This window comes from Lampris incognitus, chromosome 3 (genome assembly GCF_029633865.1).
Source record: "Lampris incognitus isolate fLamInc1 chromosome 3, fLamInc1.hap2, whole genome shotgun sequence".
NCBI lineage: Eukaryota > Metazoa > Chordata > Actinopteri > Lampriformes > Lampridae > Lampris > Lampris incognitus.
This window is the reverse complement of record NC_079213.1, coordinates 69,582,491-69,608,600: the sequence shown is the minus strand read 5'-3', so window position 1 is coordinate 69,608,600 and position 26,110 is coordinate 69,582,491. Positions and strand designations below refer to the sequence as shown.

General features: G+C 42.8%; 1 protein-coding gene across 1 annotated transcript in view; it reads right to left on the bottom strand.

Annotated features, from left to right (window-relative positions):
* Positions 1 to 649: 649 nt before the first annotated feature.
* Positions 650 to 26,110, bottom strand: part of adamts10 (ADAM metallopeptidase with thrombospondin type 1 motif, 10) — a 115,997-nt gene continuing 90,536 nt past the window's right edge. Inside the window, 11 exon segments of the mRNA XM_056276784.1 lie at positions 650 to 3,496; positions 4,301 to 4,387; positions 7,247 to 7,412; positions 7,895 to 8,071; positions 13,946 to 14,150; positions 15,087 to 15,216; positions 19,170 to 19,248; positions 19,250 to 19,297; positions 20,995 to 21,158; positions 21,327 to 21,425; positions 25,100 to 25,223. Coding sequence (XP_056132759.1) covers positions 3,387 to 3,496; positions 4,301 to 4,387; positions 7,247 to 7,412; positions 7,895 to 8,071; positions 13,946 to 14,150; positions 15,087 to 15,216; positions 19,170 to 19,248; positions 19,250 to 19,297; positions 20,995 to 21,158; positions 21,327 to 21,425; positions 25,100 to 25,223 — 1,389 coding nt within the window. The 3' untranslated portion in view covers positions 650 to 3,386.

Genomic DNA, 26,110 nt, shown 5'->3' with positions numbered 1-26,110 from the left:
ACTGACACGTCTGGTCAGCCAAGGGCAAAGAACATGAATATGATTTTTATACAAAAAGTATTTGAAGTCACTATTACAAATCACTTATTCATTTATCCTAAAACTTCTATAAAGACAAAAATGGCAATGGTTTTAGTTGTTTTGTTTTTTGTTTTTTGCATTGGGATTTGTCTTGCCCCCAGGCTCAAAATTCAGCTAAGACGATTTGTCTTCTTGGTGTGTGTATCCATTGCTATGTGGCTTTTGGAAACAAAACAGAAAAGCACATGAAGTGAGGGGCCCCTGGGTAGCACAGGACATAGGCATCAAAAACACTTAGAAATGTACACACACACACACAGGGATGACACTACGTAGTCACTGAAACTTTCATTCAGCTCATGTCTGTCACACACAGCAAAAGTCACATTCAAGCAAAAATATATCTTCTACAAATACAGAATGTCCACTATGGCATTTTTTTTTACCTATGACAACTGTCAGTTTCAAAAATAGATGACCATCACTGATGATCTCATTCTGTCTGGTGGTTGCATGCTGTCATCGTGCTGATTTCCAAATAGAAGGATGACGGTAATGACAAGTAGTGTGTAAAACCGACCACAAAAAGCCCCGGATAACAAACCATTTTTAAATCAACAATGCGCCATATTTATTCAATTTAATATTTCCATTTCAAGAGTTGTACGTTTGGGGGGGGGGACAAATGGATTTATCTTCTATGGTATAAAACAACATACAGTACATGTTTGTCAAAACTGTCAAGTGAAAACAAAACAACAACAAACAATGCTGTCCCTCTTGTTTACTCAAATAAACACATGTTCATTGCTTAGTGTGTGAACCATAGCCGTAGATCCAGGTTGAAACGGGTGGTTCATAAAAAAAAAAAATCAATCGCCTAAATGTTAAACACTGTAATAGCTTTATTTGAATCAATAATTCATGGAAATTTCTTCATAAATGTCGCACGTCCTATTTGTAAGTGAATCTCATCCACAAATTGACTGCATCCAGTTCTGACCTCTGACATTGTGGGGATGAATTATGAGTGGAAAACGATGGCGTGACAAAGCTGTAGCTTTTCTCTTCACTGCGTTTGGAATTTAAAAAAAAAAAGCATCGTTAAGGGGAAAGAGCTTCAAATTCTCTTTCTTTCAGACTAGTTGAGAGCGCAACTGTTTAAACGACAACTCAAAATCCAAGACGAACACTAAGTGACTTAATAGCACCATTCCGAAACAAAGCACCTCATTGGAAATGAAGAATAAAAATGATGCCAATTCCCACAGAGACATAGCTTCTTCTTCTTCTTCTTGAGTGTCCTATAACGGTGTATCGAGCTGCTCTTGGCGGCGAACAGTGTGGACCAGTGCAGAGAGTAGAGACACAGTTCAATACACAACACAGTGAACTGGCAGTGTGGCATAGATTTTTTTTTTCTTTTCTTGTCAGGATGAAAAGACCTCTGAATCAACATGTTGAATAGGATACTAAAAAACGCTTCAGTAAAACCTATACAAAGTAATCTCTTTACAGGATACACTGGTTGAAAAGGTCCACCACACCTACTCAATGGCAGAGGAAATAATGTCCTGAGGGAACTCCATCACAGAGTCTATTCAGTCATGTAGCTACATTCAGGGGTGGGGTGGAACTTGGGGGGGGGCTAATCTACGGACACTGATGAAGTTACGTGACCATATAACGTCACGATCTTTAAACAAAAAAAAAGGCTATGTGGATATACACAGAAACATAAATTTTTACTGGTTTTAATTGTGAGGCAGAGTTTGTATCATGGCATTCTTGAATAGTCAGGAATCAGGAACACTTATATTCCCATGTGGTTTCTCCATGTTTAGACAGCCATAAATAAATCATATCTGTGTTGCAGAACATTTCATGTCAAACCATCTGTGACAGTGTAAATCCAGCCTTAGATTAGCACCCCAACTGCTGAATGCAGTGGGGTCAAAGGTCTACCCTCGGTGGACCTGTTCCTCTGACTCGGCATTCTGAGTGCTAGCTTTAAACTCACAAGAAAAGTTACTAGCACTGTAGTACCTGACCATGAGTAGTAACAAGTGGCATCGTAAGCCAAGTAAAAGAACAGCAAAGTATATGCCATGGCGTTTTGTTGTTTTTTTTCGACCAAGGTACTGATCTCAAATGTTAAAGGGTCCTTTGTGGAGATTTTATGTAGGCAGCCACAGTCACCAGGAACAACATAGAACGAAAATGCATTATAAACAGAAAATGTCCAAGTGAGTCAGTATTGCCTTTGCTCATATAACTAAGGCAGTGTGTCTTTGGTTTGCCTGTGCAGCATTAAGCACTGTTGTATTATAGAGGTGATGAGGTTTAAGTGAACTAACCACTGAACAAACTGTGCCCAGCAAATTGGCAAGATTATGGCAGGTTCACTGCAGTGAGAGTGGAGACAGACAGTCCCAGTTTACATAAGAGACATCAAGCCTAAAACACATCCTTTGACTGCTCAGACCTTGTGCAAATCCAACTGTGCTCATACTTGAGTTGAATATCAGTGAGGATTGGTAAAGATGTTGACATGAAACAAAGCAATAGAATAGTAGACAATGTGGTCAAGTGACAACTATTAGATTGTATACAAAGAAATAATTTCATCTTATAATATAAGGTATTACATTTCATGGGCAAAGGTGTCTGTAAAATCTGATTTTTACAAAGTAGATTAATCGAATTCATAATCACACATGGTGTCTGTTAGTGTACAGGCTTCATAATTCAGGGTAACCTTTCAGCCACTCAAGAGACTACAAGAGGAGCTCACTCAACTGAACAGAGTACTGCGACCAGTCCTGCGGCCATTATAAAATATAGTAGCACCAAAATATAACATTAGAGGAATAGAATACTGAAGAGAAAGGGGGAAGTGAAGGAGAGGGAAACAGAGAGGAAGAAACAAAAACACAAAGACAGAACTGCTATTCATAAGGCCACTCTCTGAGAATAGGATTTAAGTACATTACTCTCTCCCCCTCTCTCTCTCACCCTCTCTAAAAGTCAGCAACAGCCCTCCCTCCTGTGGAATGTATAACTCAGCTCAGACCATTTTGGCCCAGTTGAGCCTGGTTCTGGCTGGCTTTGGTTCTGGGTTATGCTTTTGGGGAAACCCAATGGACTTAACAGCTAGCACGGGCTTGAATTTGGTCAGGATAAAGCCCAGCATTACAGTCATGGGACCGGATGCAGTTTTCACAGTGGCAGTGCCCCAAGAAGGTCTAACAACACATCTGCCAGAGGCCATGTAGTGGCGGCTGGTACAAGGCTCAGTGAGAGAGTTTTGGGGTGGGTTCAGGACCCAAGGAGGGAGGCTGCAGGCTTATGACCCGCCAGGCAGGTCAGTGTCCCTGGCAGGTCTTACAGCACATCTGTCGAAAGTATGGCCGGCCGCAGAACTTGAACCTGAGCACCAGGGGGCAGTAGGCCACAGTGTTCACATCTTTGCACTCTGCATGGGGATAAAAAAAAAATCGTCATTAAAGGCACCCAATGTAGTTTCCCTTGTAAATACACTCGGTTTTGTTTACATTCATAGTTTTTCGCCAAAACTCATTGTGTGTGTACTTGAAGCCTGATAAACACATTCCATACATTGCCTACCTGTTAGTCATTTGCAAAGCCTTATTTTGTACTGTTTTGAAAGCAGTATTATTAATGACTGGCGATGTTCTTCTGTTCTTTTTATTGTCGGATCTTCACGTGACATTGGCACACTACTGCCAACAACTGTTGAACTGAGTGTGACCAAGTGAAACAAGCGTAAGGAAGGGTACGGTCACACATATGCGAAATTAACATTGTCAAATATTCGCCCCCCATTCACTTCCATTCTATGCGAGCGAAGGGGAGAATAAAACATTTACTCCCAGGGGTGAAATAAATTTGCATCTTTGGTGAACTTTGACCTCAACCAATAGCAACGAATTGTGTGTGGTTGACCCCACTTGGTGTCACATCCTGTACTTCCCACATTCAGCATGACAAGATACGAATTTTGCCTTGGCAGGCGATGGGTAATTTGCCTACATTCACGCATGTGTGACTGTAGCCTAAAACCTAATTTACCTTTTGCTGATTGATATCATCAAGTATTTGAAGAAAATACACTTTTTCTTACTTGGCTATCAGGCAATTTGTCATGTGGCTAACAACAAGATGTTTTCAGCCAAGGTAATATCATAGGTAACATCATAAAAAGTTAGTTATCATACACTCAGCTAGAGTGGAAAGGCGGTTGGTCCAGATGACATACCTGTGGAGGCATGGAGGTGTTTAGGAGAGATGGCCGTGGAGTTTTTAACTAGATTGTTTAACACAATCTTGGAAAGTGAGAGGATGCCTGAGGAGTGGAGAAGAAGCATACTGGTACCGATTTTCAAGAATAAGGGTGATGTGCAGAGCTGTAGTAACTACAGAGGTATAAAGTTGATCAGCCACAGCATGAAGAACGGAAAAAGTAGTGGAAGCTAGGTTAAGAGGAGAGGTGATGACTAGCGAGCAGCAGCATGGTTTCATGCCACGAAAGAGCACTACAGGTGCGATGTTTGCTTTGAGAATGTTGATAGGAGAAATATAGAGAAGGCCAGAAGGCGTTACATTGTGTCTTTGTAGATTTAAAAAGCATATGACAGGGTGCCGAGAGAGGAGGTGTGGTATTGTATGAGGAAGTCGGGAGTAGCAGAGAAGTATGTAGGAGTGGTGCAGGATATGCATGAGGGCAGTACGACAGTGGTGAGGTGTGCAGTTGGACGAATGGGTTCAAGGTGGAGGTGGGATTACATCAAGGATTGGCTCTGAGCCCTTTCTTGTTTGCAATGTTGATGGGACAGGTTGACGGACGAGATCAGGTAGGAGTCTCCATGGATTATGATGTTCGCGGATGACATTGTGATCTGTAGCAAGAGTAGGGTGCAGGTTGTGGAGAGCCTGGAGAGGTGGAGGTATGCACTGGAGAGAAGAAGAATGAAGGTCAGTAGGAGTAAGATGGAATACATATGCGTGAATGAGAGCGAGGACAGTGGAATGGTGAGGACGCAAGGAGTAGGGGTGACGAAGGTGGATGAGTTTAAATACTTGGGGTCAACTGTTCAAAGTAACGGGGAGTGCGGAAGAGAGGTGAAGAAGAGAGTGAAGGCAAGGTGGTGTAGGTGGAGAAGAGTGTCAGGAGTGATTTGCAACAGAAGGGTACCATCAAGAGTTAAAGGAAAGGTTTACAAGATGGTAGTGAGACCAGCTATGTTGTATGGTTTAGAGATGGTGGCACTGACAAAAAAGACAGGAGGTGGAACTGGAGGTGGCAGAGTTGAAGATGCTAAGATTTTCATTGGGAATGACAAAGAAGGACAGGATTAGGGGTGATTAGAGAGACAGCTCAGGTTGGATGGTTTGGAGACAAAGCAAGAGAGGCAAGATTGAGATGGTTTGGACATGTGTGGAGGAGAGATGCTGGGTATATTGGGAGAAGGATGCTGAATATGGAGCTGCCAGGGAAGAGGAAAAGAGTAAGGCCAAAGAGGAGGTTTATGGATGTGGTGAAAGAGGACATGCAGGTGGCTGGCATGAGAGAGGAAGATGCAGAGGACAGGAAGAGATGGAAATGGATGATCCGCTGTGGCGACCCCTAACAGGAGCAGCCGAAAGTAGTAGTAGTAGATACTCGGCTAACGCCAGCTGCTGTTTATTGTTCAGAGTACATGAATTAACCTATTCAGTGTTATTGCTATTTAGTTTCATGACCAAAACGTGTACATGATGTTATATGTTGGATTTATAGTGCTCAACAAAATCTAAACATAGCATTTTCCAATCCTATACCCTTTTATAATAAATGAAAGATGAAAAGGCTGTTTATTATTAGCACAAATTATCAGAGTTTAGATGAAAACAAAACAAAAAAAATGTGCGTTATATAGGTGTCTTACAAATCTATAATAAAAAGCTTGATTTTACTTTCCCTTACACATTATTTACACTCACACCTACGTGCAGTATTTAAACATTTATAGACATTTGACAATTCCCTCATTTTCCTGCCCAGGGTATGGGCTTGAGGATGCCTGAGGCTGAAATCAGGGAACAATATTTAAGAGTTGTTGACCCCCAACCAGGACTTCTTCTGTCTACTCCTTCATCCTTCTGGTATCTTCGTCCTACGTTATGATCTGGTTTTTTTCTTTGCGTTTGCAGCAGCAGCTTCGCTCTCAGTGGCGAACATAATTCTCTCATGGACATTCTTGTATTTCTTCTTATTTCCTGAATGCATACTGATGTGGCTTGATGTCTGGTTCAGTAGTTCCTCTTCTTTGTGTGTTTTTTGAAGATATGTGTAATATCCCATGCTCATGGCATGCATGTTCGTCCTTGTGTGTGTGCTGGAAGAACACATGATACAAACAACACGGGGACTCAGTGCCACTAGTGGCAAAACTACACTGATGAGCTTGAGAAAGCTCAGTCACAGCATTTTTACATAATGCCTCAGCAGTCTTCCTTTAGTTATTTGCTTCATCAGACTTACTCGTTGTATACATACGACTAAATCGATCTGTGTTGGCACTGCCTAAGGATATTGCGTCAAGGATATTACGTCAAATGTCGTCGCATACTCGGTAAGTAAAAAACGAAGAGACAACAGAGGAGACAGAGAGAGCGCATTATGACTGTAGCAGCTTGTCAAGATGGTTGTGTCCTCGCACAATTCTTGCTGGTACATGTAGTAACTGCAGGAGAGGTTTTCTTAACAGGAAATGACCGCTTTCTCTGTAAATATGAATTACACCAAAGCGGTTCAAGTTTTAACAAAGACTATTGGTACTTCCTGGATCAGCACATTATGAACGTTGAAACTTCCTTTTAACCTTAAAGGTAATTACTGTAACTGTAGTTGCCATAACTAAGGGTTAGGGCTACGGTTAGGGTATGAACTGCACTTGAAAAGTGATTTTTGTATATGTATCGCAGGATATTTTCAAGTCATGTTGTTTGTCCACAATGTTCACTGAGAATGTGAATCAGCAATCCTTGCAGGTTACGTGGTTTCCGAGACACAAATATTACAGAGTCAACCAAAAAAATAATAAAAACATTTGTTAATAAAGAGTGGGATTAGGGGGAAAATCGGCCGTTCGATAACATAATATTGATAGCCAAAAGAAGTCGGACAAGGGGACATCACAGCGGGTGAAACTTGACCTCTAACCTTCAGGGTTGTCTGTGCTTGCTGGCAGACTGAGGTCACATTTGCTCTTGCACTGCTGCATGGCGGCTGGTCGCTGATGTTCCAGACACTCGTTGGATGGCTGGCCGGTGTGGGTCAGACACTGCACAGAGCGCATCTCCTGGCCCAGGCCACATTTTGCAGAGCACTGAAACACAACACATAAAACTGAGGGGGGGGGGCATGGATTTCAAGGAAAAACAATGATGTTAAAGAAGATTCTGGATAAGATTAAAACTTCAGCCCTTATACTGATGAATTAAACATGAACACATATTACATAAAGGTGCAACAAAATAAGGGACAATGTCAAATTATTTGTATATCTCTTTTTGAACTCAGGCCACTGTGGTAAGGACTTAGCCTTACGTGGTACGTGCTCTACCAGGTGAGCCACCGGGGCACCCCTATTTGTCTATCTCTAAATCACAATTATAGTCACATAGAACTAAACAGGTAGATAAAGTAAACAACAGATGATGACACCCTCTGTCCTTGGACTCAACTTCTAATGAAGACAAACTCTACATGCACTCCAATATCATTGTGTAGCTACAGTTTACAGTATAGTATATATGACTAAGAGCAGTAATAGGGGACATTCCCCATCAGACAGCCTGTCAGCCTTACCTCTCCCCAGGGACCTGTAACCCAACGAGGGGGAGGACAGCGCTGAAGGTTACAGCGCACCCTGGAGGTGGGACGGCCGTGCTTGGGGCACTCAGACTCTGGCAAGGTGTCACTGCTCTCCCCACTTTTACACAGGATCACACGGTGCCTGTAGCCGGGGCCACAGCTGGGGGTACACTGGAGAGATGGGCAGTGGTGGGAGAGAGAGATGATGATGGAGGGATAAGGGGAAAACATGCATTGTGGGGTGAGGCATTAACATGAAGGGGGTTGGAGTAATGTGTGTGTTTGTGTGTATGTGGGGGGGGGCATTACAGCCCCAAACATCTAGAATACTACAAATCAGTCTTGCTTTTAGACCTTGCCCTACCTCAACCCATAGATGGTCATTTGAATCCACTACGTGCGTCACTGCTGCCTATCTACATTTTTGCACACTTACACCATTTGCACTTGACATGAGAAGTACTCTCAGTTACAATAGGATCGCATTTTAGTGCTCTAAGATGATTGTATGCTGACTGTAGCGCCGCATTATGTAATAACGCCGCATTATGTAATAATGTAATACATTTTCACATCATTATGTAATAACGCCACATTTTGTAATAACTTGCCGCATTTTGTAAAAAAATTCTTGAACGCAAATGTAATAAAGATTGCCGCATTTTGTAATAAGTTGTTACATATTGCACCGGTTATTACAAAATGCGGATGTTACACTTTTTTATGAAGAAAATGTAATAATTTGGTGCATTATGTAATAAACCACCAAAATGTATGTTTTGATTTGAAAAAAAAACATAACGTCAGAACAACCTTGATTTTAAGCATTCTAGCATGACTCAACTCAGAATTAATTTTTCTAGTAAGATGTTTCATTAGTCAAAACTTATTCAAATATAACTGTTTACTATAATCATAGAGAATGTGTTTGAATGTTACAAAAACTGCACTAAATGCGTGTTACAGACACAAACATTATCAGTGCACTGAAATGTCAGGAGACATACACACATCTGCATTATATTAAACAAATATTATGTGATTAGACAGCAGACAAAAGATAAAAACAAATATGAAACAGCAAAAATAATGCAGTTTAATTAATTTAATAAACCATCAAAATTATTGTCCATCTGCATTCATAATATGTATAACAATTAGGAAAAATTAAAATTCTCTAACTGGACTAGCATTATACATTATTTTTTGGTTTGGTTCACAACATAGTGGCGATAGCATGTGTGCGTGTACTAAAGCCAGCCACCAGGGGGAGATCCAAACACTTTGGCTTCAGTTTTGCCATGCCCTCTGACCACTTAAGATGGAAAATATTTGAAAGGCAACACGATGAAAGGTATGAACAAATATCAGATTTCAGATTCAGAGAATCTCTCAGAAATGTATGTTGATTGATTTGCAACTAATATGAAATGCTAACAGATTAAAGCCCAAACTTTTAAGTTAGTAACCATGATCTGATTAGCAATGATAAGCTAAACTAGCAGATGCTAGATTGGTTTTAGAAAGTTTCTGAAATGACAGATTAATTTCGGGGACCAATAAAAGCAAACTACTGTAAGTTACCACTATAACATAATACAACAACGTGATATATTCAATTAAACAAAATATTTTTGACAGCTCTACAGTTCAGCATAATTGTGGCCTGTACCCTTTGGGTTGTCTGCATGGGATATGGACAACAACAATCAATGACTAAAGATGTCTATGAAGTCATTGTGAAGAAACTAAAGGGAGAGTTCAATGTTCCTGTCAATGCACGTACAAGAGTGCAACAAAGTGCTCTGGTGAGGCTGTGGAGAAATAGGAATCTCTACTCTCTGAGCGAGGATGGAGAGACCTTGCTATGTGCCGGGAAGCCAGTAGCTATGAAGTCTGCAGTTGGTGGCATTGTAAAAAAAGGTCTGGATGACACAAAGGGATCAGGTGCGAGGAAGCTGAATAAGCGACTAAATGAGCAACACTCTGGCGTTAGTGAAAGAAAGGTTCAAAAACTCCAACTCCACAAGGCTAGATTTGGAAATAAACCCATTCCGAGGCCCATCAGGGCCAAAGAAGTACAGGATCTGCATCAGATTGACCTCCTTGATATGGGAAAGTGGAAGATCAAGCATGGCCATTTCACATATCGATACATCCTCACTGTGATTGATGTCTTTAGTCGATACACATGGCTTAAACCATTAAAAAGTAAAGAGATTGCAAGACATCTTTATGATATCTACACTGAACATGGCCCACCTCAAGTTTTGCAGCATGATCAAGGCAGAGAGTTTAAAGGAGCTGTGCGAAGGCTGATGGAATCAATGCAAGTGAGAATAATTGAGAGTTCACCGTACCATCCCCAAAGCCAAGGAAAGGTAGAGAGGACCCACAGAGTGCTGAGGAAAAAGATCATGTATGACCTTGTGAATTGTCAGAGGAAAGGGGTTAACTGGGTTAAACATTTGCCGTCATATTCCCGAGTGCTAAATGAAGACCCAAAGGAAGTTTTAAGTTGGATGTCTCCATTTCAAGTATACTATGGGAGAAAAAGTAACACGGTGATGCATCCCCTGGCAGGTTCTCCATCCAGTGTCATTGGTGAACAATCCACGAATGATCCACAAAGTAATTTAACCTCCCTGAAACAGCGGCTCAGATTTGAGGAAAAACGAAGAAGACAAAGACAAATGGCAAAGAAAGCCACTGAGCATTGCAGTAAACGGATGATCCAGCATGCATCTAAACAAAATCCTCCATCTGTTTATCATGTCAGTGAAGCTGTTTTGGTGAGAGTGAAAGATGGTGCCCATCGAGTTTCAAAAAGGTATCGCGTGTTGCCTGGTAGGATCATGAAACGTAACATAAAGCTTTCAAAATACAAAGTTCAGTTCAAGATTCCTGGTGATGCTAAAGTGCAAGAAAAATGGTTCTTTGTTTCTGATGTGACCAGTACAACACGGCAACGAGAAAAAAGCCCACTAAATCTTCGAAGTCAGTTCTAACTTTGCATCCACTTTTGATGACATACATACATGAAGACAGACTGAGGGACTATAACTCCTTAGATGTGAGTGTACGGTTTGACCCAGCACCCGATAGAAATTGCCAGTTTAGTGCCATAGCTGATCAGCTTGCTTCATTAGGAATATTCAGATCAGCAGCAACCCTAAGGGATGAAATAGTTCAAGATCTCAGGTCTAATCCATTTACCGTAAATGGAACACCTTTGTCTCACTATGTTGATGGAAATGACTTGGATGTATACTTGGATAGCATGTCACAATTTGGGACCTACGGAGATACATCACACTACAAAGGGCAGCTGAGATTTTCAATGTCCAATTTCTCATTATCTCCACACTGGGAACTGATGCCTCTTCTATTATATCTCAGTCTAACACATACTCAGAAAGCTTGCCATTGCTGGTCCTTGGACATATTGCAGAGGAGCATGGAGCACATTATCTCAGTCTGGAGGGGTCAGTGTCTTCATTCATTAAGAATATTGTGGAAGCTGAGAGGGAAAGGACATGTCAAAGATATGAGAATGGATCAAACCAAGAACATGATGAACCAGATGTTCTCCATGATGATGCCCTGAATGAATGCCATGATGCTACATTTGTTGAAAACCATCACCATTTCACGGATGAACCAGATGACTGTGCTCTAGATGAACACCATCATGATCCCCTGGATATACCCCATGATGATGCCCTTCTATATGATGATGGAAATTGTGACATGCCCAACCTGCCGACAGAATTGCTGGCATATGTTATTCAGTTGACACTACATGCTGACATGTCAATGCTCGGTGTATTCAACAGGGTTTCTAAACTTTTTCGAGACCTTGCATCACGATTTCTTCCTCAAATCTACATCAGGGAATCTTTAGCTGAAAGCCTTCAGTTGGAACATGACAGTGACAGTGTCATTAGTATTATGAAGCTATATAAATCAGCTGGACGTGGGAGTGGTCTCTCAGCAAGATTAAAGGAGCTATTTGGAAAAAATAGCAAGTGGATGAGGGCCTGGGTCTTGTTGAGGCACACAAGCTGTGGACATTTCAAAATCAAGGACATTTTTTGGAAAACATAGTATGGGAAGGAAGGAAGGAAGGAGAGATATGATGTATATAGTGAATGAATAAAGGAAAGAATGATAGGAGGAACTTCCAAATGTGACAGATCACATTTAACCTTGAACAGTATGTGTCTGTTGTACCTAGTTCAATAATTTTCTGACTGTTTATCTTTAATCTTACTAAGTGATGGTTGTTTTAAGAGAAGTTTATGTTGGAGGAAAAGGTATTTCTACTGTTGCTACTAGAGAAGATGTTTTTTTTCAAGTCGTAAGTAAATTTCTTGTATATTGGAAATATTGCAAATCTTTTTGTTAATCGGCAAGTGTGGCTAGCCTTCTTTTTTATTTTAATAACATGATTAGAAAGATCTCATTTTGATTTGAAAGATTGTTTAGGCTGTTTTTAGTCAGTTTATACTATTGTTAACCACTATAGAAAAGGACATCTATGTTGCATTAACACAAATGGAACTGGAATAAAGTTTTTTCTATTCCATATTTGTTTCTGTCTTTTGTCTGCTTTCTATCACGTATATATGCATAACATAATGCAGATGTGTGTATGTCTCATGACATTTCAGTGCACTGATAATGTTTGTGTCTGTAACACGCATTTAGTGCAGTTTTTGTCTCTGAACATTCAAACACATTCTCTATGATTATAATAAACAGTTATATTTGAATAAGTTTTGACTAATGAAACATCTTACTAGAAAAATTAATTCTTAGTTGAGTCATGCTAGAATGCTTAAAATCAATGTTGTTCTGACGTTATGTTTTTTTCCAAATCAAGACATAAATTTTGGTGGTTTATTACATAATGCACCAAATTATTACATTTTCTTCATAAAAAAGTGTAACATCCGCATTTTGTAATAACCGGTGCAATATGTAACAACTTATTACAAAATGCGGCAAACTTTATTACATATTGCGTTCAAGAATTTTATTACAAAATGCGGCAAGTTATTACGAAATGTGGCGTTATTACATAATGATGTGAAAATGTATTACATTTTTACATAATGCGGCGTTATTACATAATGCGGCACTACACCGACAATTGAACAAATCTGCTAATCGCTGACTTTTTTGTAATCTGATTAGGATAAAAGCGTTGGGTTAAATGGGAAAATGTAAACGTATGTAAAAAAAAGAAAGAAAGATTCCTACTCCTCACAGTAGATGGCAGCAGTTGCATAGGGGAGAAAAATAAAAGCAGTGTAAAGTTCCAGTAAATCAACTGGCCATGATTCTTAGCCTCTTTTTGCCTAGATTACACAAGCAAGATTGCAGAGATAAACTACGCTCATTCAGTGACACATATAAATCCAGTCACACTTTTCCAGGTCAACCTGTGAAAACAAAGTTTAGCTCCCTGTTTGAAATGTACAACTGAACGAGGGGAGGAACTGATCTGCTTGTTGTTTTTTTAAAGAATCTGCTATTCAAGGAATAGTCATCAAGTCATGTCTGAAAACGACACCTTGCAGAAGCACAGCTATACTGACAGCCAAACAAAAGGAGAAGAAATCTTGGAATTTACATGAAACTTTTGAACTATGGGCCAGGATTAAAAATACATCATGGACCTGCTTATGGCAAGGTCCTGCATGACAAGAGTTATGTTTTCATCAAGTATGAAATCTGCATGTGATGTATTTGTCTGCTTCGTGCTTCAGTGTTGTATTTAATTTTTTTTTTCCAAGCAGATGTTTGTTTAAGCAAAGTTCAACAGGAAAAGACAGCAATTCCTCTGTCTGGTGAAAAAAAATCACATTTTGGTCAGTGGCTGGTCACAAGTTAACTATATGACCATGAATTTTGCGGTGTCGCTTCGACTTCACATTTAGTGACGAAAAAACTGCAGAAGTTGAGATGGACGTTATATTGCAATGCAGATGCATGAGGGGGGTCTCTTGCATTAGTTATATACTGGAGGATGTCCACTACCTCTGACCAGTCCAGGGCCAGCCATTCAGGGGGGCAGGTATGGTTGTTGCAGGGCTCAGTGAGGGAAGGTCGTGGCAGGGAACAGCCCGAGTCATCCTGGACCTTCTCTTCTGTGGCAGAAATCCTCCTTTTGCACAACACCTCTCGCGTGCTCAGGCCCCCATTGCAGGTCCGACTACACTCTGACCACTCCCCTGTCCACCAGCTAGGTGAAGAAAGGAACATGGCACTCATTTGTTTCTTTTTTTCTCTTTTTTTTTTGGGGGGGGGGTTTTCCCCTCTTTTTCTCCCCAATAGTACCTGTCCAATTACCCCAGTCTTCCGAGCCGTCCCAGTCGCTGCCCCCCCCCCGCCAATCCGGGGAGGGCTGCAGACTACCACATGTCTCCTCCGATACATGTGGAGTCACCAGCTGCTTCTTTTCACCTGACAGTGAGGAGTTTCTCTAGGGGAATGTAGCGCATGGGAGGATGACGCTATTCCCCCCAGTTCCCCCTCCCCCCCAGAACAGGTGCCCCAACTGACCAGAGGAGGTGCTAGTGCAGCGACCAGGACACATACCCACATCCGGCTTCCAACCCGCAGACACGGCCAATTGTGTCTGTAGGGACACCCGACCAAGCCGAAGGTAACATGGGGATTCGAACTGGCGATCCCCGTGTTGGTAGGCAACGGAATGGACTGCTACGCTACCTGAACGCCCCTCACTTATTTGTTTCTACCTGAGCTTCTTTTCCTCACTTGCATCCCACAATACCCAGTTAGAGTGCATATCACCAGTACAGCAGATTATAAAAACAAGAGTTCACAAGGCATGAATGCTCAAGGTGCACAAAAGATGAAGCATGGCCATTACAACTCAAAATTCTAAAATTAACGGTCTAAAAAAAAATACGACAAACAGTTTGGAAATGGGAACAAAAATAAAAGCTAATGCATATCTGATAGCCATGATAGCCATGAAAAAGGTAAGTGCACACACACACACACACACACACATACACACACACGGCAAACAAGGACAATACACTGGCTTGCAAATGCAAATATGCACAACCAGGGATATAGGTTTAAAGATTAAAATGAAGATGTAGGAAATGGAGTTAATCAAGAAGTCTGAAATAATTCGATGGCTACTCACGTTGGGGAGCATGGCTCAGAATTACAGGCTCTTCTCTTTTCTTTGGGTTTACCTTTCTTGTCACAGAAGTGGTTGTACACCACAGAGTGGTCTGCCTGCTTCTTACACACCACCTGCTGGATCTGCACACCTGGGGATGACAATGAAGTGGACAACAAGAAGTTAACACATTGAAAAATTGGTTTTTCTTTCCTGCTTTGTCCATTGGTGTTCCGTCGGAAATGTCAATATCGATGACAGGGATAATATTTTGCATTTTACATTACAGTCATTTAGCTGACGCTTTTATCCAAAGCAATTTACAATAAGTGCATTTAACGTAAGAAATCAGGAGAACTACTAGTCATCAGAGGTCATAAGTGCATCTTCTCTCTAAACAAGCATCTAAGAGCAAAACTGGTGCTAAAGTAAAAGCACAAGAAAGAGATTTTTTTTTTAAATGAGTGAATACAATAGGTGCTAAGAGCAAGTAACAGGGTAGTAGTTCTTGAAGAGGTGAGTTTTCAACCTGCGCCGAAAGATGGGCAGCGACTCCGCTGTCCTGACAGTGGGGAGTTCATTCCACCACTGTGGGGCCAGGACAGAAAAGAGCCGTGACCAGGTCGATCGGCAGCAGGGGCCTCTGAGCGACGGGGCAACCAGGCGTCCCGAGGCAGCAGAGTGAAGTGGTCGGGCAGGGGTGTAGGGCTTGACCATGGCCTGGAGATAGGAAGGAGCTGTTCCTTTCACTGCCCTGTAGGCTAGCACCAGTCTTAAACTGGATACGAGCAGCTACTGGGAGCCAGTGTGGGGACATGAGAAGGGGAATTGTGTGGGAGAACTTAGGGCGGTTGAACGCCAGACGAGCTGCAGCTTTCTGAACAAGCTCCAGAGGTCTGATGGCCGACGCCGGGGCGCCAGCAAGGAGGGAGGTGCCGTAGTCCAGCCAGGAGATGACCAGAGCCTGGATGAGCACCTGTGCCGTCTCGTCAGTGAGGAATGGGCGAATCCTCCTGATGTTATAGAGGAGAAATCTGCAGGAGCGAGCAACCAATGCAACGTTTGTAGCAAACAACAGTTGGTCGTCCAGGATCACACCCAGATTCCTCGCAGTCCGAGTTGGTGTCAGTGGTGATGGCCAGGTCTTGGTGTGGGCAACCTTTCCCCGGGAGGAACATCAGCTCTGTTTTGTCCAGATTGAGCTTCAGCTGGTGTGTCGCCAACCACTCCGAGATGTCAGTCAAGCACGCAGCAATGCGTGTCTTTACTTGTGTGTCAGAAGGAAGAAAGGACAAGATCAGCTGGGTGTCATCGGCATGACAATGGTAAGAGAAGTCATGCGAGCAAATAACAGAACCCAGGGATGTCGTGTACAGGGAGAAAAGGAGAGGACCCAGAACTGAACCTTGTGGAACACCTGTAGTCAGTCTGCGAGGCTCCGACACAGATCCCCTCCATGTCACCTGGTAGGAGTGACCAGTCTGGATAATATATATCAACAACCTCCCGTTCTCTGACTCCAATCACTTTAAACAAAAGTTCAAGTCTGAATCTTTCTCAGGGGGGAGGTAGACGCCGTCTCATCTAACTTTAACTTCATCTTTTATTTTCACCCACAACACAGCACACCCGGTCCATGTCTGGAAAACCAGGGCCCTCATTCGTTTGAAGATTTTGTTGACATTGTGCCTAGTAGTGGATGTATTTATTTTGCAAAGGGGGCAAATTAGTTCTTATCAGTGCACAGCGGCTTTGGGTCATTAACTCACTAAGAACAAAGAGAAAAAAAGAGAGAGAGGGGCTTCTTGTAATATCTTCAAAGCCCCGTCTCACACTCTGAGCTCAAGTAGCCATAGTCACAGGCATGGACCCCGACATTCCATGAATGAACATTCCATTCCCAGGGCTTCTCTTGGTTAGCGTTACTCTACAAAAAGCCTCACTGGGAATTAGATGTGTGTTTCTGTATGTGTGTTAGTGTGTGTGTGTGTGTGTGTGTGTGTGTGTGTGTGTGTGTGAGAGAGAGAGAGAGAGAGAGAGAGAGAGAGAGAGAGAGAGAGAGAGAGAGAGAGAGAGAGAGAGAGAGAGAGAGAGAGAGAGAGAGTAAGAAAGTATAAGGAGAGAGGCAGAGAACAAGAAAGAGGAAAAGAAGAAATGTGTGTGTGTGTTGTGCATACTAAAGGTACAATGTATAAGACAGAGGCAACAGCAGAGAACAAAAAAAGGAAAAGTGTGTGTGTGTGTGTGTGTGTTTGTGAGTGCATGTGTAAGAAAGCAAGAAAGCATAAGAATGACAGAACAAGAAAGAGAGGACATGAAGGTAGAGAGAGAGAGTGTGTGTGTTGTGAGAGAGAAAGAGAGAGACAGAGAGGTAAGAAAGTATGAGAGAGGCAGAGAACACAGAAGAGGAAAGGGAGAAATGTGTATGCGTGTGTGTACTAAAGGTATAAAGTATAGGACAGAGGGAACAGCAGAGAACAAGATAAAGAGGAAAAGTGTGTGTGTGTGTGTGTGTGTGTGTGTGTGCGTGTGTGTGTGTGTGCGAGAGAGAGAGAGAGAGAGAGAGAGAGAGAGAGAGAGTAAGAAAGTATAAGGAGAGAGGCAGAGAACAAGAAAGAGGAAAAGAAGAAATGTGTGTGTGTGTGTGCATACTAAAGGTACAATGTATAAGACAGAGGCAACAGCAGAGAACAAAAAAAGAGAAAAGTGTGTGTGTGTGTGTGTGTGTGTGTGTGTGTGTGTGTGTGTGTGTGTTTGTGAGTGCATGTGTAAGAAAGCAAGAAAGCATAAGAATGACAGAACAAGAAAGAGAGGACATGAAGGTAGAGAGAGAGAGTGTGTGTGTTTGTGAGAGAGAAAGAGAGAGACAGAGAGGTAAGAAAGTATGAGAGAGGCAGAGAACACAGAAGAGGAAAGGGAGAAATGTGTATGCGTGTGTGTACTAAAGGTATAAAGTATAGGGCAGAGGGAACAGCAGAGAACAAGATAAAGAGGAAAAGTGTGTGTGTGTGTGTGTGTGTGTGTGTGTGTGTGTGTGTGTGTGTGTGTGTGCGAGAGAGAGAGAGAGAGAGAGAGAGAGAGAGAGAGAGTAGAAAAGTATAAGGAGAGAGGCAGAGAACAAGAAAGAGGAAAAGAGAAATGTGTGTGCGTGTGCATACTAAAGGTACAATGTATAAGACAGAGGCAACAGCAGAGAACAAAAAAAGAGGAAAAGTGTGTGTGTGTGTGTGTGTGTGTGTGTTTGTGAGTGCATGTGTAAGAAAGCAAGAAAGCATAAGAATGACAGAACAAGAAAGAGAGGACATGAAGGTAGAGAGAGAGAGAGAGTGTGTGTGTGTGTGTGTGTGAGAGGGAGAGAGAGAGAGACAGAGAGGTAAGAAAGTATGAGAGAGCAGAGAACACAGAAGAGGAAAAGGAGAAATGTGTATGCGTGTGTGTACTAAAGGTATAAAGTATAGGACAGAGGAACAGCAGAGAACAAGATAAAGAGGAAAAGTGTGTGTGTGTGTGTGTGTGTGCGAGAGAGAGAGAGAGAGAGAGAGAGAGAGGAGAGAGAGAGAGAGAGAGAGAGAGAGAGAGAGAGAGAGAGAGAGAGAGAGAGAGAGAGAGAGACAGAGAGGTAAGAAAGTATGAGAGAGGCAGAGAACACAGAAGAGGAAAAGGAGAAATGTGTATGCGTGTGTGTACTAAAGGCATAAAGTATAGGACAGAGGGAACAGCAGAGAACAAGATAAAGAGGAAAAGTGTGTGTGTGTGTGTGTGTGTGTGTGTGTGTGTGTGTGTGTGTGTGTGTGTGTGTGTGTGTGTGTGTGTGTGTGTGTGTGTGTGTGTGTGTGTGTGCGCATGCGCACAAGAAAGCATAGGAGAGTGACAGAACAAGAAAAAAAGGACATGAAGGTAGAGAGAGAGAGAAACAGTGTGTGTGTGTGTGTGTGTTTGTACTTGTATGTGAAACTGGCATATTTTGTTAAACATTTGCATCTATCCTGTTTATTTTATTGAACCGCTGTAAACACATAACAGTAGCCTAACAGGACAGTGTGTACCTGTGTGAGTGTAAGAGTGTGAGAGACAGACAGAGGGGGAGAGAGAGAGAGTATGTACCTCCAGCACAGAGAGCTGAGCAGCGAGACCAAGAAGTGTAGTGCCAGGCGTAGCCACTCAGGGGATCCCTACTGATCGAGAGGGTTAAAACGGTAGTGGATCCCTGGGGTCTCCTCTCTAACCAGGACCTACACACACACATACACACACATCACTGTGACACCTTCATTGCTTAGTTCTTGAAACATAGCTTGAATACTTTTCTACTTCCTATCAACTCATCATATAGAACGAATAAAAAATTGAAGTACCACACATGGAAAGCATGGATGCACTGTTACAGATGCAAAGCACTGCGATTATTGAGTCCAAGAGAGTGGAGACTTGGTAAATTTGTGTTATAAGACAGGGCATCCAGGTGGCGTGATGGTCTACTCCGTTGCCTGCCAACACGGGATCGCCGGTTCGAATCCCCGTGTTACCCCCGGCTTGGTCGGGCATCCCTACAGACACAATTGGCCGTGTCTGCGGGTGGGAAGCCGGATGTGGGTATGCATCCTGGTCGCTGCACTAGTGCCCTCCTGTGGTCGGTCAGGGCGTCTGTTCTGGGGTTGGGGGGACTGGGGGGAATAGCGTGATACTCCCGCGAGCTACATCCCCCTGGCGAAACACCTCATTGTCAGGTGAAAAGAAGCAGCTGGTGACTCCACATGAATCGCAGGAAGCATGTGGTAGTCTGCAGCCCTCCCCGGATCGGCGGAGGGGGTGGAGCAGCAACCAGGACGGCTCGTAAAAATAGGGTAATTGGCCAAGTACAATTGGAAGAAAAAGGCGGGGGGAATCCAAAAAAATAATAAATAAAATGTGTGTTAGAAGACAATACCCATGTGTCCACCAGAGACCTATAAAAATGCTTCCTGTATTTTCATTTTGCCTTTTATGAAAAGTCCTTCACGAGTGCCCCGGACCCAATGCAGGGAGCCGACCTCTTTTTAGATCCTGGCACTGTGACCTCAGCACCTTTTTCCAGAGATGAAACAATTTCAACATTTGTTGAAGCGCACAGACCATCAAGGTCATTTCTAGCTCCACCAACTGACAAAGGAAAGGCGGGACCGGAGAGGGGACAAGCTAGAGCCACTTTGTCGAAGTGGAGAGGGGGAAAAATAAAGAAATTAATGAAAATAAATCAATAAAAAGTGTTGATAACTGAAGATTCCTGTTTATTTGAGATGTTATATGCGTATTTTCTCAATATGAATAAAGAGGAAGCAGAGGGAGAGTTTCTTTTATTGTGTAACTTCAACAACAACTACTGAGCATCTCCTTCCAGCAGTTGGCACCTGCTTTTCATACAGTGCTATCCAAGAGCTCACCTCCGATACTGCCGAGGTCTCCGGTGGACACACGGCTTTATTCTCTATGTGTTCAGTAGTCATGTGGTTTATTAGCTTCCTGATCTTGGGGGAAAAAATGCAAAGACCTTAAAGGAAGGCTGTACTCTAAAATAACATGAGGCTCAGTAGCTACAGCGCCATACAACCAGTAGATGATGGTGATTTGCTTGACGAAACTCACTCCATGTACAGTGCATAGACTAAATCGTCCTCTGTTAGCACCGCTTAAAGACAACGTGTCAAATGATGGCACATACTTGGGAAGTAAAGAAGCAAGAGACTACAATCGCACTAATCGCAGGACTGGCCTCTCTGAACAGGAAAGAAACAAAGTTTTAACTGTAAATATGTGTTACACCAAAGTGGTTCAAGTTTATAATAGACAATATAGACCATTAGTACTTCCTGGTTGTGCACATTATGAGTGCTGAAACTTCCCTTTTACTCTGGGGTTTATTAAATTAAAGGAATTTTAGTGTGGGTCCTACCATGACGATGAGTGTCATGTTAGTGGGGCCTTGAGCCTCCAGGGTTTCTGGTCCATCGGTGGGTCTTCGATAATGGAAGGTGGTCCCGGCAATGTCAAACCTGCGAGGTGTGTCAATGGTCAGCTTCCCATTGATAAAGTACTGGTCGCCTTTGCTCTTCAGCACTGGGACATGGCAAAGGGAAAGAAAAATGCAAGTAGAAAAAAAAATCAGTGAGAGGATTGATTTTAACTCACCCACTTTTATGCATGCCTTTGACATTTAATTTCATCATTTTTATATATCATAATATCATTTAGTAGTTTTAAAATGTATTTCAAAAGGGCCAATACAACAGTAATGGACTCCTACCAAGATAGTTGAGGAGACGTTGAGCTCTTGTATGTGGATAAACACTGATCCTTTGGGGATTCTGACCACCTCCTCATAACCTGAAAAAAAAACACACACACCACACACACACACACACACACGCACACACACGCACACACACACAGGCACAAAGTTAAAAAGGGAAGGTGAGGTGAATAAGGTTTATTCGCTGGAGAGCAGGGAAGAGAGATGTGTATAAGTAGTACTTTGCTCTGTGGGACTCCAATGGAATAAGCAGAGCCCTCAGATTCCAGCTGCATTCCTGGGCAGAAGGCCTCTACTGCTCCAGAGCAAGAAGCCAGCTTCTCCCTCTCTCCCTCTCTTCTTCTCCTGCTCTTTTTTTTTGTCCTTTCTTTTTTTACATTTACCTCCTGCACATCCTCTCTCTCTCTTTTTCTCAGTTCTGTTTGGCTGTCCAGTCAGCCTGTCAGCTGGCCAGCCAGTCAGCCACTGCAGCCCTGTAAATAACTTCAGCCTCTCTAGGAGGAAGAAGGGAAAAAAAGAGGAATAAAATAATTCCTTCCAGCGCTGTGACCACAGAGGAAAGGAGAGGCTTGGCCCCTGACCTCTCCATGGAACTCTGTAAGGCCTTTACCCACCCAGCTCTGGGCCTGAGGTTTCTAGACAGATGAGAGCAGACGAGAGGGAGAGAGAAAGAGAGAGAGAGAGAGAGAGAGAGAGAGATGAGAGAGAGGAGAGAGAGAGAGAGGAGAGAGAGAGAGAGAGAGAGAGAGAGAGAGAGAGAGAGAGAGAGAGAGAGAGAGAGAGAGAGAGAAGAGAAACAAAGGTTTTCAGCCAGAAAGATAAAGAAAGAGAGGACAGAAAGAGAGAATAAGAGAGAAAAACAGTCAGACATAGTCAGTGAAAGAGAGAGAAGGAAAAAGAAAGGTTTTCAGCCAGATATATGTAGAGCGAGAGAGAGAGAAGAGATGGGGAGAGAAAGACGAATGCAAATGAAGGTTTTCAGCCAGAATACAGGCACAGAGACAGAGAGAGGCTGAGGAAAAGAAAAAAAAAGAAAGAGGAGAGAGAGAGGGGGGGGGGAGAAAGAGACAGACACAGATACAGAAAGATACAGAATGAGAAAGTAGAAGTGTGAGAATGAGGGAGTGGTTCCTGTGTTAACAATCTAGGCCTTTTGTCATAACAGAGAGCAGAGCGCTATAAACCCCCAGCCCTTGACCCCTCATTGATCCTCAGCGCCAACCAGACCTGCAGACTGGACAGATGGACAGAGACTGTGAGAGAGATCAGTCACTTAAAATGAAACCAACCATGTTTGAGTTGTAATCTTAGAGCAGGAAATAGAATTAAATAAATTAGGAAAACTGACTTGTAGAAACTAGCAAGTCCAAACAAGTTTCCATGTACTGAAAAAACCCAGTTGATTTTCCATTTAATGCCCATGCATTATTGCCATTTCAGAATGTATTTCAAAGGCTTGACTTAGTTTCCAGCCTCTAATACATTTTCCATGCTATGGGCAATGCCATCAGTCAGTCAAAGTAGCAGAATTAGGGACTCTCTAAGGGGGCTTTGATGATATACATTTATTGTGATTTAAGTTCCTCTGAACTACATAACCCTTTTTGCCCCACTGGTGTTGTTCATGCCAACAGACCATTTTTGAATCACCGAAGCTTTCTGCAGGAGGTTGGCACAGCAGAGAAATAAAAAAACTCAGCGTAGACATGACTGAGTGACTTCGTCAGTCATAAATCCGCCCGTGCCCAGAATACCCCTCCAGTCTTGGCCCTGGAGCGTTATGCTGGAGCGAAGGCCTGGGATAGAGATGGTGACAGGGGCTGGGGCTAAGTATTACAAACCACATGACTAAACAAACTCCAGTTTGCCTTTGGAGATGGATGAACTTTCAGATTAAAAAAGACTTTGATAATATTAGTCGGAACGTAGCCCTAGTAGGATGAAGCTGGGAGGTTAGCCTGGTCACTGTGGTCCAAGCATGGCTGTCTGCCCTGCCTGCCTGCCTGGGGTGTGTCCACTATGAGGATTCCTGGAAGGGGGTGCATGGTGCTGACAGTTGGGTGAGAGAGGTTGGAGCTGGTGTTGTGGGGGGAATGTAGCCCAGAATAGATCTCACAGCACCCCAACCTCAAGCCACACTGGTTGGACTCTCACCTAAATCTGTTTGCCACGTGTCCCCAGGTGGCTGTTGAATAGAGAACACACCATATATACACACAAATGCATGTGTTTATGCGTGCGTGCACACACACACACACACACATCTGTTTTTCCCTATGAGTACACTCATTGACCACATTCACTCCCTGACCACTAACCCTAACCATCAGAACTACATGTCTAACCCTAACTCTTACCCGAACCTTAACCTAATCCTAATTCTAACCCCTAACTCTCGACTCTTGACCCAATTCCTAATCCTAAAATAGACCCTTGGAGAAGTGAGGAGTGAGGACCGGCCATAATGCCCTCATTTTGCAAAAATGTCCTCTCTTTTGGTTAATAACTCAAATAGTTGAAAAGAGAACACACACGCATACACACATACAAACACCAACACAGACACACGCTTTTTTGCTCCTCTTTTTCTCTCACACACACTCATATACACATACACTAATTTCTTAGACACACCTACTTGCTAAGAGGCAAACCTCATCCTCTAATTCTGACTGTGGTGTCTTGAGAAGCCATTAGGCTAAAAGCGAAGCACTGGAGAGTATCAGGTACCTGCATGACGTTAGCCTATAGTAAAGTCTGTAATGACAGACTGATGGACTTCTAAGGCTTTCCATTAGGGCTTTTCAGGATGGAATGGGACTTCAATAAAGTTCGAGAATAGAACTTGGTCCTCATGGCAAGACTGACCAATGTTACCAACTAGATAGATGAGGCGAACGCTTACCATCCTGCCAATTCTAATTCCATGTTCAAATTTGGCTGTGTCAAGTTTTAGCAACTGTGTTTGGATATTATCAGTTAATAAGTACTCATCTGAAATGCCATAGTGTGAGGGCAGAAGTGCAATAGGCTCTGGAATTAGAAGTTCTTCTTTCAGAAACAACTACTCAGCTTAAGAAAAAAGCTTTTCTTTTTTTTTTTTTTGCCTTGTCGGTAAATAATTGAAAAGAGTTTGCCTGTAAGAAGACAATTACTCAATGCACTCTGAATGTCTGGGGTCTCCTGTCTGACATTGCAAGGCAGCTGTCCAGGGTACATGTAGAATCCAAAATGTCAGAAACTAAATGCACAATCTGCATGCAGTTCATTGTTGGGACAGAAGTACAATTACGTTGCATAACATCCCAAGATAAATGCCTCATTTTAAACCAAATGTGATCCTCAGAGGACTGTTTTCCAAGTTTTTATGGAGCTGAAGTCAAAATGAACCACCTTTTTCCCCTCTTTACTCGAGTGACGTCATATATCAAAATGTTCACCTATGCTTCACCTCCATCTGTGGATACCACTCAAACATGATAGAAACACCCCTCTAAAATGAAACGATTTTTATCCTGTTTCTTTCAGTGTGTTAGGAGACGATATAAACCTGTAGCCTGGCAGAGCCTACACAAACCAGGGACACCTGTTATTTCCGTCCCTCACCGACAGCGTGGAGTCACAGTACGGTGGAAAAACAATTTCAAGAAAATTCTCTAAAATACAGCAGAGAGAGAGCAAGCGAGAGAGAGAGAGAGATAATAGGTTGTAGGTTGAAGTGAAAGTGTTTCCGGCCTTGGTACCATACCTCCTTCAGGCAGCGAGTCATTAAAAACTCCCTCGATGGCCTCACAGCTGCTCCCGTCGCCCCCGCAGAGCCGGCAGCGATCCTCACGCACATCCGAGCCAAGGATGCGGTCACAGCCCACATGCTGTAGATGGGAGGACAGAGTCAGGGTCACACAGGGTCAAGGTGAGAAAGGTGAGAGGTGTCACAGGTCAAGCTGAAGGACTGTCTGTAACGTCTGCCAGACGCTGCCAAAACAGGGAATCATATGGTTATTTCTGACCTGTTCCCTCTTTCTCCTCAAACAAGTTGCTCCCATACTGTCTGGCTGTATGGCTCAGGTTATGATAAGAGGGACATTCTTTCAGTACTGGGCCCTTGTCTGGAAAGAAAGTTTGAGCTAAGCAGGAGGTGGTTCAAAAATCTCTTTAGATGTCTTTTTAACAAAGTGTCTTGAAGGAATTTCAAATGTTCTCTTTCTGATATTTTCATATTTCTTACATTGTGCTGAAGAGTTGAAAGGCTCCAGTTTTGACAAGGGAACTTGGCCTTCATCATGAGCTAAGATTAAAATAAGACTGCTGAACTCAAAGATCATCCAGCGCCCTCTGGACGAAACAAACAGCGGCACATTTCGAAAGGTTATTAGATCCGAACGAAAACAGAGAAAGGCACTTCGCGGCTTCATGTGGACAGTGGTTTCCCAGCATTTACTGACACCATAAAAAGACAATAAGGAATGTCTATTTTGCTGTTTGAGGTTTCAGAAATTTTAGTTTTATGAGATGGACTGAGGGAGCTCGTGGCAGCCTCTGAAATGGGACTCACACAACCCTAAGCTAGACTTCTTTTTTTTTTTTTTTGCCATTTTCTGCCTTCATTTGATAGCGATAGTCAAGAGAGACAGGAAAGGCAAGGGATGACTTGCAGCAAAGGGCCTGGGCCAGATTTGAACCCAGGCCGCTGCAGTAAGGACTCGGCTTTATATGGTACCACTGTACCAGGTGAGCCACCAGGGCACCCAACTGGACT